This window comes from Lontra canadensis, unplaced genomic scaffold (assembly GCF_010015895.1).
Source record: "Lontra canadensis isolate GAN:19392208 unplaced genomic scaffold, GSC_riverotter_1.0 scaffold153, whole genome shotgun sequence".
NCBI classification, from domain to species: Eukaryota; Metazoa; Chordata; class Mammalia; order Carnivora; family Mustelidae; genus Lontra; species Lontra canadensis.
In genome coordinates this window covers 927,556-943,886 of record NW_022631147.1, presented here as the reverse complement: position 1 = coordinate 943,886, position 16,331 = coordinate 927,556, and the positions used below count along the sequence as shown (strand labels likewise).

The 16,331-nt window shown below is 38.7% G+C and overlaps 1 protein-coding gene across 3 annotated transcripts in view; it reads right to left on the bottom strand.

Moving 5' to 3' along the window:
* The window catches only part of ADIPOR2 (adiponectin receptor 2), a 98,416-nt gene that overhangs the window by 45,221 nt on the left and 36,864 nt on the right, over window positions 1-16,331 (bottom strand). For 2 of the 3 annotated variants that reach the window (XM_032844514.1, XM_032844513.1), the window contains exon 2: window positions 248-500. In XM_032844514.1, coding sequence (XP_032700405.1) covers window positions 248-418 — 171 coding nt within the window. In that variant the 5' untranslated portion in view covers window positions 419-500. The remainder of the gene's footprint in view (window positions 1-247; window positions 501-16,331) is intronic. The other variant, XM_032844515.1, reaches the window with a different exon arrangement.

The window sequence follows — 16,331 nt, the reverse complement described above, 5'->3', positions numbered from 1 at the left end:
AGCAGTTAAGTATGATTTTAGGGTCAGCAGAAAAGGATTAACTATAACATCAAATAATATCTAGTTAATTTTAAAATGAGACTCTAATTCATCCTGAACAAAAATTTACAAATGTGCTCAATATTCCTTTTCGAATCCCCATCCTCTCTCCAGCAATGTCCCCATAGTTTTTCTTTTCCTAAGTATCTTTCCTCCAAACACATTCCCATAAATGCTGTTTTATTTATCATCCTTCCCTTTAACTTACTTTTTTGTGATGAGAAGAAAGAACAGATGCATCTAAAACAGGTTCCAAACTTCCTTGGTGACTGTCATTATCACCTCTCCTTGTACCATCCAGTTGGTGTCCTTTTCTGAGCCTTATATCTGGCTCTGGAGTCCTGCTGCACCCCAATCGGTTTTCTGCTGTCTGGTTCATGGGATACCCAAGCCTTTCTTACAAAGAGGTCTTTCTTTCTGTCCCTTCTGGGAGTATGGACTTTCTGGATAGTGAGTTGACCCTAAGGAGAAGAAAGTTGTAAATTAATAGATTTTAAATAAACACATTAAATGAGTGCTGGGGGAAGACATAGGTTATATTATAATACACTCAAACAATAGAATACCCAGCAATCATTAAAAATAATGCAACAGGGAGCCTGGGTGGCTCAGTCAGTTAAGCATCTGCCTTCAGCTCAAGTCATGATCCCAGAGTCCTGGGACTCCCTGCTTCGCAGGGAGCCTGCTATTCCCTCTCCCTTTGCTCAGGCGAGTGGAGAATTCATGGGGCACCTGGGTGGTTCTGTCAGTTAAGCCTCTGTCTTTGGCTCAGGTCATGACCCCAGGATCATGGGATCCAGCCCCGCATCAGGCTCCCTACTCAGGGAGAAGACTGCTTCTCCCTCTTCCACTCCCCCCAGCTTGTGTTCCCTCTCTCACTGTCTCTCCTTCTGTCAAATAAAACAATAAAATCTTAAAAAAAAAAAAAAAAGAATAAAACAATGTATAAAATATCTATATTTGCTAACAGGAAAGATGGTCAAAATCAATTTTTTAAAAAATCAGGATACAAGACAACATGTATACTGTTCCCAAAAGTTATAAAAGTATAATTGTATACATACACAGAATAATTACTAGAAAGTATACAAAACTGTGCTCTTGGTACCGAAGTTCTCACTTCTAAGGTCTGAAGTGAGAAAACTTTTCATTTTGTTCTGCCTGCATTTTTTTTTTTTACAATATATCATTTTACAATATGCCATTACTACTTCAAATATACCAATTTACAATACATCACTTTTTCAACTAAAACCAGGCCAAACTGCAGAAAGAATTTGTGGATTTTATGCATAATAGCTGGGTCTTACATACCCAGTCTCATTTAAACATCACAATGACCTCAAAGGGTATATTTGAATTATCTACTTTTCAGGTGAGAAAACCAAAATTCACCATACTCTGGAGGAAATAAACAGGACAAAGTCTCTGACTTTCATAGCACATATTATTGGTAATGTTTTGCATTTAAGTTCCTTAACTGTCTGACATTTCAATATTTGAGTTGTTTTGAATTCTAACTAGACTAACCTGGAAGGCCAGAAACTCAGGACTGAAGCATACTTCTTTTACACTCCTTAAGTTCCCAGAAAGTGCTATCACTAAATGTTTAATGAATATTTGACAGATAACATTTAAATGTTCTTAAGTGGTAAAACTCTCAGAAATCATCACTCTACCTCTAAATTTGGCTGTAGTAAGTCCTTGGAGTTCAGTTATTTCACGTCTTTGGCCCTCTACCTCTTAAACTCACAGTACAAAAGCTTAACTTAGACACGTAGTCACATACTAATAAGGTCATTATCACAGCCAATCCAACTAGAAACATAAACAGAAGAAGCCAGGGTATGCGTTATGCATAAAAGCCCATGAGATTCAAAGTTCTTCCTGGAGGAAAGGAGGAGTAAGGCAAAGTGGGAGGGCCTGGATAGCATAAAATGAGGGTAAAATGGGTATTTGGTGTTTTTATATACACACACACACACACACACACACACATATATACACACTAAGACTAAGAATCAGCCCTAGAATTCAAATTAGACTAAAAATCAGCCAACTGTTTGTTTCATACAATCATGTGAATTTGCTGCAGGACTTCTCCAAGGGCTTTCAAAGTTTCTGGATCAAGAACAAACACAAATCTTTAAGGATCTCCAAACCTTAGCATGTGCCTATCACATAATGGCCTCAGCAAGCATATTAATAATACTGAGATTATAAACTATGCTATTAATGCCCAATTCTAAAAGAGAAAGCAATGCTAATAACTTACACTTATTTATATACAGCTCACAAAACTATTTCATACCTTATCATTATGTTTCAGGGGAAAGGAAGCTAACATTTACTATGGATCAACAACTGCACAAAATTAAATTCTGTACCAGAGAATTTACATGCGGTATCTCACATAATCCTAATATACAGCCACCGCCCTGAGGTGTTTTATCCCCCATTTTATAAATGGGGAAACTAAAATTTGGCAGATTAATTTATTCAAGGCCATTACTCAATAAAAATAAAGAGGAGCTGCTTGAATTTACACCCATGTCTTTCTGGCCCTCATAATGTTCACGTTTTTTCTACTACCCAAAAGATTAAGACTAGGGGAAAAGAGATAAAAACTTGAACCCTTGGGGCACCTGGGTGGCTCAGTGGGTTAAAGCCTCTGCCTTCAGCTCGGGTCATGATCCCAGGGTTCTGGGATCAAACCCCGCATTGGACTCTCTGCTTGGCAGGGAGCCTGCTTCCCCTCCTTCTCTCTCTGCCTGCCTCTCTGCCTACTTGTGATCTCTGTCTGTCAAATAAATAAATAAAAATATTACCAAAAAAAAAAAATTTGAACCCTAAAGTCATTTGGCTTATGTGGCAAGTAAACTACAGATCAGAATCTTTATTCTCAAACTGTAGCCAGTAAAATAAAGCTTTCTGCAAAGCAGCCTTGAAATATGACCACACCAAACTTCTCATAAGCAGGAGCTTTATATGGAGGAGTGTTGTTCATTTATGAGAATATTAATGGAATATTCTATTAGTTAGAATTGTTTTGTAATCTGCAACTCAGAAAAAGCAAAGCAAATAAGAAATAAGTTTTCTGAAAGAATTTGTAAAGGAGTCATCTTAAAATAAAAAGAAGAAAATCAATTTCCAGGAAAGGCCTGAGAGATCAATATACATTCCTATCAGCACGCTTTCTAAATTTACAAGTAAAAGAATAAACAAAATAAGGCACTGTAAAATCTTCAATCAAAAAATTTTAGTTCTATTCACTACTTTGTATATACAAAGTACCACAACGTTTTAGTTTCAATAATAAGATTATTGAAGAAGAAAGCATTATGTCAGCCTTCAGGTTGCTAAAGATTTAACAAAAGCCTCCCAATCCTAAAACACTCAACAACTGTAATGTACTATACATTTTAGTTAATTTGCATTCTACTATAGATAAAATGAATTGCTCCTGGATGCAATGCTTTGAAATCAAAAGCATTGATACTAAGGTCTAAGGTAAAATTACAGTTAAGGTAAAGGTGTCCTTCCTCACCATTATTTAACTCTGTCCTGGCGGTTTCAGATAATTATATAAGAAGTGAAAATGAGGATTAAAAAACTCTTAACTACTTACAGATTATATGATGCCTTAGCTAAAAACCCAACAGAATCAACTAGGAAAAAATCATGAAAAAATTTATCAATGGATAACAGCCTGCATCCCATAATATTTGATTACTACAGGAAAAATTAATACACCACAATAGGGTAAAAGGGTAAAATGCTTCAAGTAAACCTTAAAATGCTAATGAAGATCTACAAAAACTGGGACTAATAAAATAGTTCTGCAATGCTTACAGAATATCAACATTCAAATATCAATCACTTTTAAATAAACATGTGGAAACTGAGACTTAGAAAAATAACCATTTAAAATTACTCCCAACAAAATTAAATACTCAAGTATACACTTAAAGTACGTACAGAATCTGTTTGCCAAAAATTACAAAATGTCGATGAACAAAAACAGCAACATACCATATTCATAGACTGGAAGACTTAATAAAGATATCAATTCTCCCCAAATTTTCTATAGACTTAAATGCAACTCCTATCAAAACAAGATAATGGCAAGCTTACTCTCAAATCTATATGAAAGGCACAGGGTCTACCAAAAACAACCTTGAAAAACAATAAAGTGAGAAAAATCCCTCTATCTAAAATGAAGGCCTATTATACAGCTACAGCAGTCAAGACAGTTTGATAATGGCAGAGGAAAAGACTGATGGAACAAAACAAGAGATCCAAAATGTAGACACACAAATACACCTAACTCTTATTTTTAAAGATATGCAAAAGCAATTTATTTATTTTTTTTATAATTGTTATTTATTTGTCAGAGAAACAGAGCGTGAATACACACAAGTAGAAGGAGCAGCAGGCAGAGGGAGAAGCAGGCTCCCCACTGAGGAACGAGCCCGATGTGGGACTCGATCCTAAGACCTGGGGATCATGACCTGAGCTGAAGGCAGATGCTTAACTGACTGAGCCACCCGGCATCCCCGCAAAAGCAATTTAATGGAAGGACAGCCTTATCAACAAATATTGAGAGCCACCCCCACCCCCACAAAAAAAAAAAAGAAAAAAGAAAAGAGAGAGGCCTTCAACTTAAACCTCACGTTATACAAAAGTTAGCTCAAAATGGATAATGGCCTTTTTTTCTTTTTTAAAAGATTTTATTTATTCATTTGAGAGAGATACAGAGACAGAGAAAAACACAAGCAGGGAGAGGGAGAGGGAGAAGCAGACACCCCGCTGAGCTGGGAGCCTGACATGGGGCTTGATTCCAGGATCTGGAGATCATGAACTGAGCTGAAGGCAGAGGCTTAACCAACTGAGCCACCCAGGTTCCCTGATAATGCCCTTAAATATAAAATGCAGAAGCATATTTTATTTAAAAAAAAAAACACAGGAGAAAACCTTCATAATCTAGAGCTACCAAAAGACCCATAATAGGAAAAAAAATAAATTGGACGGCATCAAAATTAACTTTTCTGTGAAGCCCTCTTAAGAAGTTGAACAGATAAGTTGTAGAATGAGAGAAAATATTTATAAATCTCATATCCAACAACTATTATCTAAACTATATAAAGGGGGCGCCCGGGTGGCTCAGTGGGTTAAGCCTCTGCCTTCGGCTCGGGTCATGATCTCAGGGTCCTGGGATCAAGCCCCACATCGGGCTCTCTGCTCAGCAGGGAGACTGCTTCCCCCCTCTCTCTGCCTGCCTCTCTGCCTACTTGTGATCTCTCTCTCTCTGTGTGTCAATAAATAAATAAAAGCTAAAAAAATAAATAAATAAACTATAAAGAACTCAAAAATCCAACAGTACAAAAAAACACTCCAACCAACTAGAAAATGGACAAATGACAGGAACAGGCCAGAAGATATACGAATGGCAAATAATCACAAGAAAAGATGTTCAATATCATTAGCCGTCAGGAAAATGCAAATTAAAACCAAAATGAGCTATGGCCACAAGCTTAATCAGAATGGTTAAAATAAAAAACAGTAAGAACAGGGGCGCCCGGGTGGCTCAGTTGGTTGAGCAGTTGCCTTTGGCTCGGGTCATGATTCCAGGGTCCTGGGATGGAGTTCCGCATCCCGCTCCCTGCTCAGCAGAGAGCCTGCTTCTCTCTCTCCCCCTCTCCCTGCCGCTCTGCTTACTTGTGCTCTCTCTCTAGCTCTCTGTCAAATAAACAAATAAAATATTTAAAAAAAAAAAAAAACAACAACAGTAAGAACAAGAGAATGACTTCTGGCATGACATTGTGAGCAGCTCTGCTAACATGCTCCCCAATAAAAATGATAAAAACTAAAACAAAGCATTAAAAGCCTCTGGAAACAGTCCTAAAGTTTACCTAAAGGTAAACAGCAAATAAAGAAACATTCAAGATTACCTATGAAAATTCAGTAAGAGAAGCAAAAAGTCAATGGTCTCCGAACCAAGATGTCTCTCTTCCTCCCCCGCCCCCCCCAACTCAGAGGAGCAGAGAATCTACTTGACTCCTACAGTCAAAAATAAAGGGTCCCTTGGCTTCCAGCACCCAGATGAGGTCAGGAGGAATAGGAGGACATCAGTATTTCTCATTCTACCTCTGGTACCTATTGTCAAGGCTAATCCCAGATAAACAGTTTACAAGTAGGGGCGCTCTTCCTCCTACTAGCCCTACGTAGAGAATTGAGGCAACTGCTACTTGACCATGTTATGCTGACAATACCAGGGCACTGATCATTCCTGACCCAGCTCATGAGGTGGAGGTCCTACACCAGGAGAAGCAAGCTGAGAGGACCCAAGACCAATGCCCACTGGCCCACCAAGCACCCATCTCAGAGTGCAGCTACTACTCAGAAAGGAACTTGTCATTGTCCATCCCCTTATCTCCAGAGCCCACCTTTTGGCTGGGGGAAAGAAGCAGGAAGTGGGTGGGCAGGTATGCCTAATCTCTTCCCAAAAGGCTTATTAACTTTATTTGCAAGGCAGGGTGAAGAAGTCTAAAGGCATTCTAAAAACAGTGGGAATATTGGAGCAGAATCAAGATATAGACTAAACTAGGGGTACCTGGGTGGCTCTGTCAGTCAAGCATCAACTTTTTTTCTTTTTTAATGATTTTATTTGTCAGAAGGGGGGCACACAGCAGGGGAGCAGCACAGGCTCCCTGCTGAGCAAGATATACAAATATGTCCAATATGGGACTCGATCTCAGGACCCTGGGATCATGACCCGAGCTGAAGGCAGATGCTTAACTTACCCATGCAGGCGTCCTCAGCATAGAATTCTTCATTTCAGCTCAGGGAATGATCTTAGGGTTGTGAGATTCAGTTCCACCTCAGACTTTGCACTGGGCATGGATCCTGCTTAAGGTAATTCTCTCTCTCCTCTCCCTCTGCGGCCCCCCGCCTCCAAAAATAGGAAAAGAAAAAACCGAACTCTAGGCAGGTTGGTTTGCAAAAGACAACGAGGGAATAAGATTACTGGTAGGAGTTCTCCTGGGGTCTAACAAGAATTAAACACTAAAACCCAGAAACCATTCCTTCAAAGGAGCTGGAATTTGATGGGATTAGTCTGCAGAACCATAATAGTCCAGGGCATTCTTAAAATCATTAGGGTAACTGGCTGGCAATTAATGAAGTTTTTAACAGCTGAGTGTGTTCAGGGACACAGAAAAAAAGAGAACCCAACCCTTATGGGCATATCCAAAAATATACCTCCCTGAGCAACAATATCAGAAGCTGAACACTAACGGGGAAAGACTCGAACTAACAATCCGTCACTAATCCGTTAACATGGCAAGTTAACAAGCAAAGAGCAAACACTGGAAGAGGGGGTCCAGTACCTAGAGTTGCTACATTATCTAAAAGGTCCAGTATCCAATAAAAAGTTAGGAGGCATGCAAAGAAACCGGAAAGTATATCCACTAATGGGGAAGAAAGAGAAAAAAAATGGGTAACAAAGGTGATCAAAAGGTACAGTCCTGGGGATATAATGTACAGATATTAACTATAGTTAATAAAACTGTATTGTATCTTTGAGAGTTGCTAAAAGGGTAAATCTTCAAAGTTCTCAACACAAGGAAAAGGTAAAAAACTAAGTCTCCAAAGTTCTTGTCACTACTACACGAGGGGGAAAAAAATAGGCAACAGAAAATATGTGAGAAAGACTAGATGTCAGATTTATCAAATAAAGACTATACTGTAGCCATTATAAATATGCTCATACAACTAAAGGAAATTATGACTAAAGAAGTGAAGGAAGGCACGATAACGAAGTCACATCAGCGAGCTCAGGTGGAGGAGCACCTGACTCTTGATCTCCTGGGTCATGAGTTTGAGCCTGACACTGGGTTTAGAGATTACTTAAATAAGTAAATAAAAACAATAATGTCACATCAGAAAATATCAATAGAGACAAATTAGAAAAAATCCAACAGAAATTATGGTATTAAAAAGTATAATAACAAAAGTCATTAGATGGGCATAACAGAATTGCAGAACAAAAAATAAGCAAACTTGGATATAGATAAGACCTTATGCAAACCAAAAGACAGAAATTAAAGAAGTAGTAAAATGAAGAGACCCTCAAAGGTCTTCCAGAAATCATGAAAAGTTTAAGAACATAAGAGGGGGTGAGAAACCTCCAAATGCCCAGGTTCAGCATACAGGTCAGCTACTGGTCATGTCCTCTTAATTACCTCCTCTTAAAAACCGTCAGCCTATAATCCTACATCCAGCAAAACTACCCTCCAGAAGTGAGGGAGAAATCAAGACATATGCAAATAAACAAAGCTGAAGTGGTCTGTGATCACTAGACCTGCCCTGCAAGAAATGCTCAAGGGAATTCTACAAGGTAAAATGAAAAGGAACTAGACAATACTCTGAAACTATACAGAGAAATAAAGAATTATAAATAATTATAAATGGTTTGTAACTGTATTCATTTTCTATGTGATTTAAGAGACTAATACATTCTTTTAAGGTTGATTTGAGAGAGAGAGAGAGAGCAAGCGAGCACACATGCTTGTGAGTGCGAGGGACAAAGAAGAGAGGGAGAGAATCCGCAAGGAGACTCCCCACTGAGCATGGAGCCCAGTGCAGGGCTCAATCCCAGGACCCCAAGGATCATGACCTGAGCCAAAATCAACAGCCAGATGCCCAACTGACTGAGCCACCCATGTCCCAAGAAACTAATACATTTAAAGGAAAAAAACTATTGTTAGTTTAACAGCTAGTACTACTGTACTTTTTTTTAAAAGGTTTTATTTACTTATTTGTCAGAGAGAGAAAGAGTACAAGCAGGTAAAGCTGCAGGCAAAGGGAGAAACAGACTCCCCACTGAGCAAGAAGCCCAATGCAGAACTTGATCCCAGGACCCTGGGGTCATGACCTGAGCCGAAAGCAGCCACCTAACCGACTAAGCCATCTAGGCATCCCCAACATTAAGGAATTTAAACAATGCACTGCAAATCACTGCATGTTTTTGTTGTTGTTAATCAACAAACACAAACAGGAATGCAGGAAGGAACAAAAAAAGCTACTGCGTATATAGAAAATAGCACAAACAGGCTGAAAGTGAAAGGATAGGAAAAGATATTTCACAAACACCAACCAATAGAGTGCAGGAATGGCTGTACTGATACTAGACAGAACAGACTTTACATCAAAAAAAGATTTTAAGAGATAAAGAAGGATGGGGCGCCTGGGTGGCTCAGTCAAGTGAGCATCTGCCTTCAGCTCAGATCATGATCCCGTGGTCCTGGAATCCAGTCCCGCATCCGGCTCCTTGCTTCCCGGGGAGCTTGCTTCTCCATCTGCCTCTACTCCCTCTGTCTCTCATGAACAAATAAGGAAAATTTTTTAAAAAAGATAAAGAAGGACACTGTATTAAAATGCACAAGGAATACTTAATTTCTTGCTATGTTCCAAATCCTTGGAAATTTTTAAAAGGTGCTTATACTTAATGCTTTTGGTAATAAAACACTATATTCAGAGCTTGGGATTAATTTCATTATTTGTTAATCTTTAAATTTATTAAATTTATCTTAGAACAGATACATGAAGTACAAAATTCTGATCTTAGAGGAAGAGTTTTCAGTCTTTACTATTGAGTATGATGTTTGCTTTGGGGGTTTTTTTTCCATATGACTTCTATGAAGGTTTCCTTCTGTTCCTATTTTACCGAGTGTTTTTATCATGAGAGGGCACTGAATTTTGTCAGATGCTTTTTCTGCATCATTTGTGATGTGCATGTTTTATTCCTTCATTCTGTTGATGTGGTATTTTTACATTTTTACATTTTTTTTACATTGATTTTACATGAGTAGTGGTCTCATCCCTCATACATACACAATGACAGAATTAAAAGACTCATCATAAAATGACAACTCCAAAGTCACATTTTTAATGTAATAAAGGAGTTAAACTATTTTATACATATAATTCTTGTATATAGTATAGCCTGTTTATCACATACAGCTCTCTTAAGCCAGACCTTTATAGAGACAAATCACCGAAAATGATTTTTAGTTTTAACATTTCCAAATATCGCGTATCAACAGTATGTGGATAGCTGAGTTACATGTCTCACGAATATAAGCTACTGTTTGCTAATGCCATGTGACAAACTTTGGACTGTCATAATATAATCCCTTTCTGGGACACCTGGGTGACTCAGTGGGTTAAGCCTCTGCCTTCAGCTCAGGTCATGATCTCAGGGTCCTGGGATCGAGTCCTACATCGGGCTCTCTGCTCCGCGGGGAGCCTGCTTCCTCCTCCTCTCTCTCTCTCTCTCTCTCTCTCTCTCTCTGCTTGCCTCTCTGACCACTTGTGATCTCTGTCAAATAAATAAAATCTTAAAAAAAAAAAAAAGGAAAAAAAATAAATAAAATCTCTTTCCACAAGCAAGTTTTTTAAGTGATTCTCAAAGAGCTGTCCTTTGCAAATGCTTTTAGAATTGCTATATTCTCCCTAAATAAGAAAATAACACTACTAAATCCTTTAATTTCTAACTCTTCACAAGGAAAGGAAAACAAAACTCGGTCATCTTGAAATAAAGAAGGTTACTATTATTATATTAGTCTTACTTTTGTACATTCTATTTTTCAGATTTCTGAATTACTATGTCCCTGAATGTCTTCTATTAGATGCCTATCTTATGGACAGAGGACCTGAGCCTCAGAGGTGGAGATCTAACCACAAAAATATATAGCAAAAATCAGATCCAGGGGAACCTGGGTGGCTCAGTGGGTTGAGCCCCTGCCTTCAGCTCAAGGTCATGATCTCAAGGTCCTAGGATCAAGCCCCACACTGGGCTCCCTGCTCAGCAGGGAGCCTGCTTCCCCCTCTCTCTCTGCCTGCCTCTCTGTGTACTTGTGATCTCTCTCTCTGTCAAATAAATAAACAGTCTTTGAAAAAAAAAAAATCAGATCCAGATCTCACAACTCTGACTCCCCTACTGAGTTCAAATTCTTGGTAGAGAATGTTTAAATTCCCAAAAAGACAGTCTTAACCTAGTTCATCTAGGTAGTTCATCTTTACCTATCATTATGTTAACATATCATACCAACTTTCACCTAAGGGCTGCTCCACTTTAAAAATATTTACCTTGCAATAAAGAGCTTTAGCTCTAAAGAAAATCACTTAATGGCATTCATAGTCATTCCATCAAACCTGACATTTATTTTTTTGTAAGAGTGTCCAGGGCTTTTTAGTTCCAGACAAGTTATTTGTCCCAAAGGCACACTTTCTGGCAAACTATGAATTCCCTATGAATTTCCTACATTCCCTATTTTCAAATAGTTGTAAGCCTGTCAGCTGGGACACTGAATTAAACCAAACCACTGTGTATTTGCCTTATGTTTTCCTACTTAATGATTTAAGGCTTTAACTTTCCAAGTTATATTCTCCAACTTGCTGATACAGCAATCAATTTGCTAAATACACAGATTTACTAGCCTTAGTGGACAGTATTACACATTATTGCTAAAGATATTTCTCCCTTATCCCAAATTCCTATATCCAACCCATTAGCAAATGCTACAGATTTTACCTCCAAAATACCTCTCAAATTCTTTTCCTTTTCTCTATCACTTCTTAGGCCAGGTTATCGGTATCTCTAACCAAGAAGATAATCCCCTAATGGGTTTTGATAATCCCCTAATGGGTCTCCTTGTTTCTATTCTCAAACCTGCAGTCTATACAAAGTGTTCTTTCAAATAGAAAAATCATACCAATTATCCCCGCTAAAATACCTCCAGTATATTTTATTCCTTGTGCAAAAGAAAACCAAAATCTTTTCCATAATCTCCACAAGGCCCTTCATGATTTGGTCCTTATCAACCTCTGCAATTTAACTCATAAGGCTCCCTAACCTGTTCAGTTATTCTTCTGATCCTTGTCTATACCAATCCTGATAGTCATCAAGACCTGGTCCCTAAAGTCACCTTTTCCAAAAACACTTACACGACCATCCTTACCTAACACAGCATTACCCCACCCTCCATACCAGTCACTGACAGCACTTTACACTGTTTAATTTCCTTCATAGCACTTACCACTCTCTGAAATCATTTTATTTTATTTATTTGACAGAGAGTGAGAGAGCACAAGCAGGGGGAGTAGTAGAGGGAGAGGGAGAAACAGGCTCCCCCCAATGTGGGGCTCAATCCCAGGACCCCTGAGCCGAAGGCAGATGCTTAATCATTTAAGCCACCCAGGAGCCCCAGAAATCATATTTTTACTTGTTTCCTTTTTTATTATCTATCTTCCCCCACTACACCATCAGTTCCAAAAATGCAAACCTTATCTGTCCTGTTCACCACACATTATCTCTAACAGTGCCTGTCATGTAGTACATCCTCAAATTTTACCTGATGATTAAATGAAGCTTCCATTAGAAATTCCTTGGTACTGGGTCACCTGAGTGGCTGAGTAGGTTAAGTATCTGCCTTCAGCTCAGGCCATGATCTTGGGATCCTATGATTGAGCCCCGCTTCAGGCTCCCCACTCAGTGGAAATTTGCTTCTCCTTCTCCCTCTGTCCCCAACGCCCCCCAACATGTGCACATACCCTCTCAAATTAATTTTTTAAATCTTAGAAAGAAATCAATCGATCAATCAATCAATCAATCCTGGGGCACCTGAGTGGCTCAGTGAGCTAAATCCTCTGCCTTCGGATCAGGTCATGATCTTGGGGTCCTGGGATCGAGCCCCACGTCGGGCTCTCTGCTCGGGAGGGAGCCTGCTTCCCCCTTTCTCTCTGCCTGCCTCTCTGCCTACTTGTGATCTCTGTCTGTCAAATAAAGAAAATAAAATCTTGAGAAAAAAAGAAAGAAAGAAAGAAATCCTTTGGTGTCATGGACTGAACTCTGTCTCCCAAAATTCATGTTAAAGCCCTAACTCCAAGTACTTTAGAATGTTGAGTACTAAATTTGATGACAGGGCTATTAATGAGGTAATTAAATTCATAATGGCAGGGCCTTTATCAAATATGACTAGTACTCTTATAAAAAGAGGAAGATACCAGAGATACACATGCATAGAAAAAAGGCCATGTGAGGACACAGCAATAAAGAAACTGTCTACAAGCCAAGAAGAGAGACCTCAGGAGAAACCAAAACTGCCAACACCTTGGTGTTGGGCCTCTAGCCTCCACAGTTGTGGGAAAATAAATTTCTGTTGTTTAAGCCACCTGGTCTGTGGTATTTTATGGAAGCCCTAGCAAATGAATACACCTGCCTTTCAACAGTAGCACATTTCTTCAGAAATAAATGAAAATAAATTACATATCAATGTTTATCTCTAGTAGTAGACATCATAATGGCCCTTTAGATAGTCGTTGACCATTTAATTTTTAACCACTTAATAAGCAATCTGGGGAAACAGCTTCAAGAGCATATAAGAACTAGTCAGTGTTCAGGACCCTCAGGCAGGATCAACAAACTTTTTCTGTAAAAGTCCTGATAGTAAACATTTTAGACTTTGCAGGCCATAAAAGGCATCTGGTACAGCTACTTAACTCTGACACTATGGTGCAAAATTGCCCTTAGACAATACGTAAGTGAATGGGTATGGCTGTATACGAATCAAGTTTTATTCGTGGACACTGAAATGTACATGTCAAATCATTTACATTCATATGTCACAAAATAACTTTTCAAAACTATTCAAAAATGTAAAAACCATTCTTAGCTCACGAGCCTGCAGGCTACAGCTCACAACCCTACCCTAAAACAGAAAATTTATCATATCCATTTTACAGATGAGGAAATCTCCAGGGGTTTCCCCTACAGAGCAATGATTAATATAGCATCCCAATGCTTAGACTGCAAGTATGTTCATCTATTTCCGTCTACAAAACTATGCAAATAGCAGAACAAAAAGGTGTCACAATTTGGGTTTATTCTATCCTGAAGAACTCTTTCTTTACCAAACCTAAAAAAATCACTATTCTTCCTTAAGTTATATTTCTTCTCACACCATTAAGGAAACTGAAAAAAAAAAAAATTATATAAATTGACAGATCAGATGACATATCCCCCTATTAACCCAAGAGTGGCCAGAAGGCACCAGAAACAAGATACAGAAAAACATAACACCATTAAATTTTAGTTTAATAAAGATTTTCTAAAATGGAACAAGTGACCCAAAACAAAATTTTTAAAACCATCCAAGGTCACAACTCTGTAACTGTTTCCAGACGCCCTCTTTCTCTGCATTAAACAATGACCACGACATGGTAACCTTTGTTTTTTACTCTTTAAAATTTTTTTTTTTGCCTCTTCTCAAGCTTAGGTAAATGGAAAATACAAAAGGCATTGAGAGGAATCCTCGTCAGTAAGAAAATGGCTATCAGAATATCAGAAAACAGTGGCTTAGATTACCTTTTGAAAAAGTTAAACAGAAAGGTATGTATTCAAAAGAAAATTTTCAATCTAGAGATAAGAATTAAGTTTGGAAACCAAGTCAGACCTGAAACTTATGCCTAAAAATTCCTCTCTTTTTAAAAGGTAGGGTAAGTAGGGGCACCTGGGTGGCTCAGTCGGTTAAGTGTCCAACTCTTGATATCAGCTCAAGTCATGATCTCAGGGTATGGGATCAAGCCCCTCATCAGGCTACATGTCCAGTGTGGAGTCTGCTTGGGATTCTGTCTCCCTCTGCCTTGCTCAATCAATCATTCTAAAAAGAGGTTAAGTAAATTATGGTGGTAAAGTAGAATAATGTCTCCCACCACCAAAGATGTCTACACTTAATCCCTGGAACCTATAACTATGTTATGAAACATGTCAAAAGAGAATTAAGGTTGTACATGGAATTAAGTACTTGACGTTTAAGAGTATAAAGGAGCCCTGAGACCAAAAAAGTTTGCTAACACCTGGGCTAAATAAAAGCCTTCAGCAGACAAGAAATGAACTGAGATAGTGGAGTGTGATTTTGATTCTTTAAATTTTCATCAAGTCTTCCACCATGTCAAGACAAACTTATATTTTTATATTTGTAATTTTTAAAACCATTTAATTAAGCTCAGGTTAAAACAAGGTAATGTCTCACCCCTACTTAAGATCTTAAAATGACTGCTCATAGCTTGCAGAATAAAGTAAAAACTCCTCAGTGCAGCACAAAAAGCATCCAATCTTCTCCTTACCAGAAAGCCACTTCAGGTACACTAAATTCTAGACTACCCAATGTACTCAGCTCCCTCTCGTCTCTCCAGGTGTCTTCCATGTTGCACGCTGTCTGGAACCACCTCCACTTTCATTTTACTAACTTTCTCCTTTTTCAGAACTCCAGTCAGGTATCTATCCCCATCTCCTCCAGGAAGCATCCTAAGATAGGGTAATTACCTCTGTGTGTTACCAAGGTTTCATCTGCAGCAACCCACTGTTTCCTTACTTACCTACTGTTCCCACTAGAGTATGAGCAGAAGTATAAGAACAGAGAGCAGCACTTTAATCACCTTTTAAATCCACAGCCAAGTTACACTTCCTGACACAAAATAAATTTTCAAATGTCTTCTGAAGGAATTCATGTTCTCTAACTTAGGATTTTCCTTTCAACTCTGGGGCGCCTGGGTGACTCAGTTAAGTGTCTGCCTTTGGCTCAAGTCATGATTCCAGGGTCCTGGGATGAAGCCCTACAACTGGGCTCCCTGCTCAGCGGGGAGCATGCTTCTCCCTCTGTCTCTCTCCCTGAGCTTGTACACTCTTTCATTCTCTGTCTCTCTCGAATAAATAAAATCTTTAAAATTGTTTTCCTTTTCAACTCTATTACTGCCCCCCAAAGCCTATATGTAAGTCATCCCCCTAAAAAGAATTTTTATGGCAATATAAAATTAAAAAAGAAATCTTGCACTGAAGAGAATATCTCACTCAAAAACTGTTTTGTCATCACCTGGGGAGAAAGGAGGGACCAGCATAACTACCAACCTTAGATAAGATGATTTCTCCAGGCTGGAGAATTCACGTATTTACTTATTTAGTATTTTATTCTTTTAGGCTCTGGAATTCTCCCAGACACTCTTTACAAAATAAAAAGGAACAAAAATACAAATTCCCAGAGTACCCGGGTGGCTCAGTCATTAAGTGTCTGCCTTCAGCTCAGGCTCAGGTCCTGGAATCAAGCCCCACATCAGGCTCCCTACTCAGCAGGAAGCCTGCCTTCCCTCTCCCACTCCCCCTGCTCGTGTTCCTGCTCTCGCTATCTCTCTATTACTGTCAAATAAATAAATAAAATCTTAAAAAAAAAAAA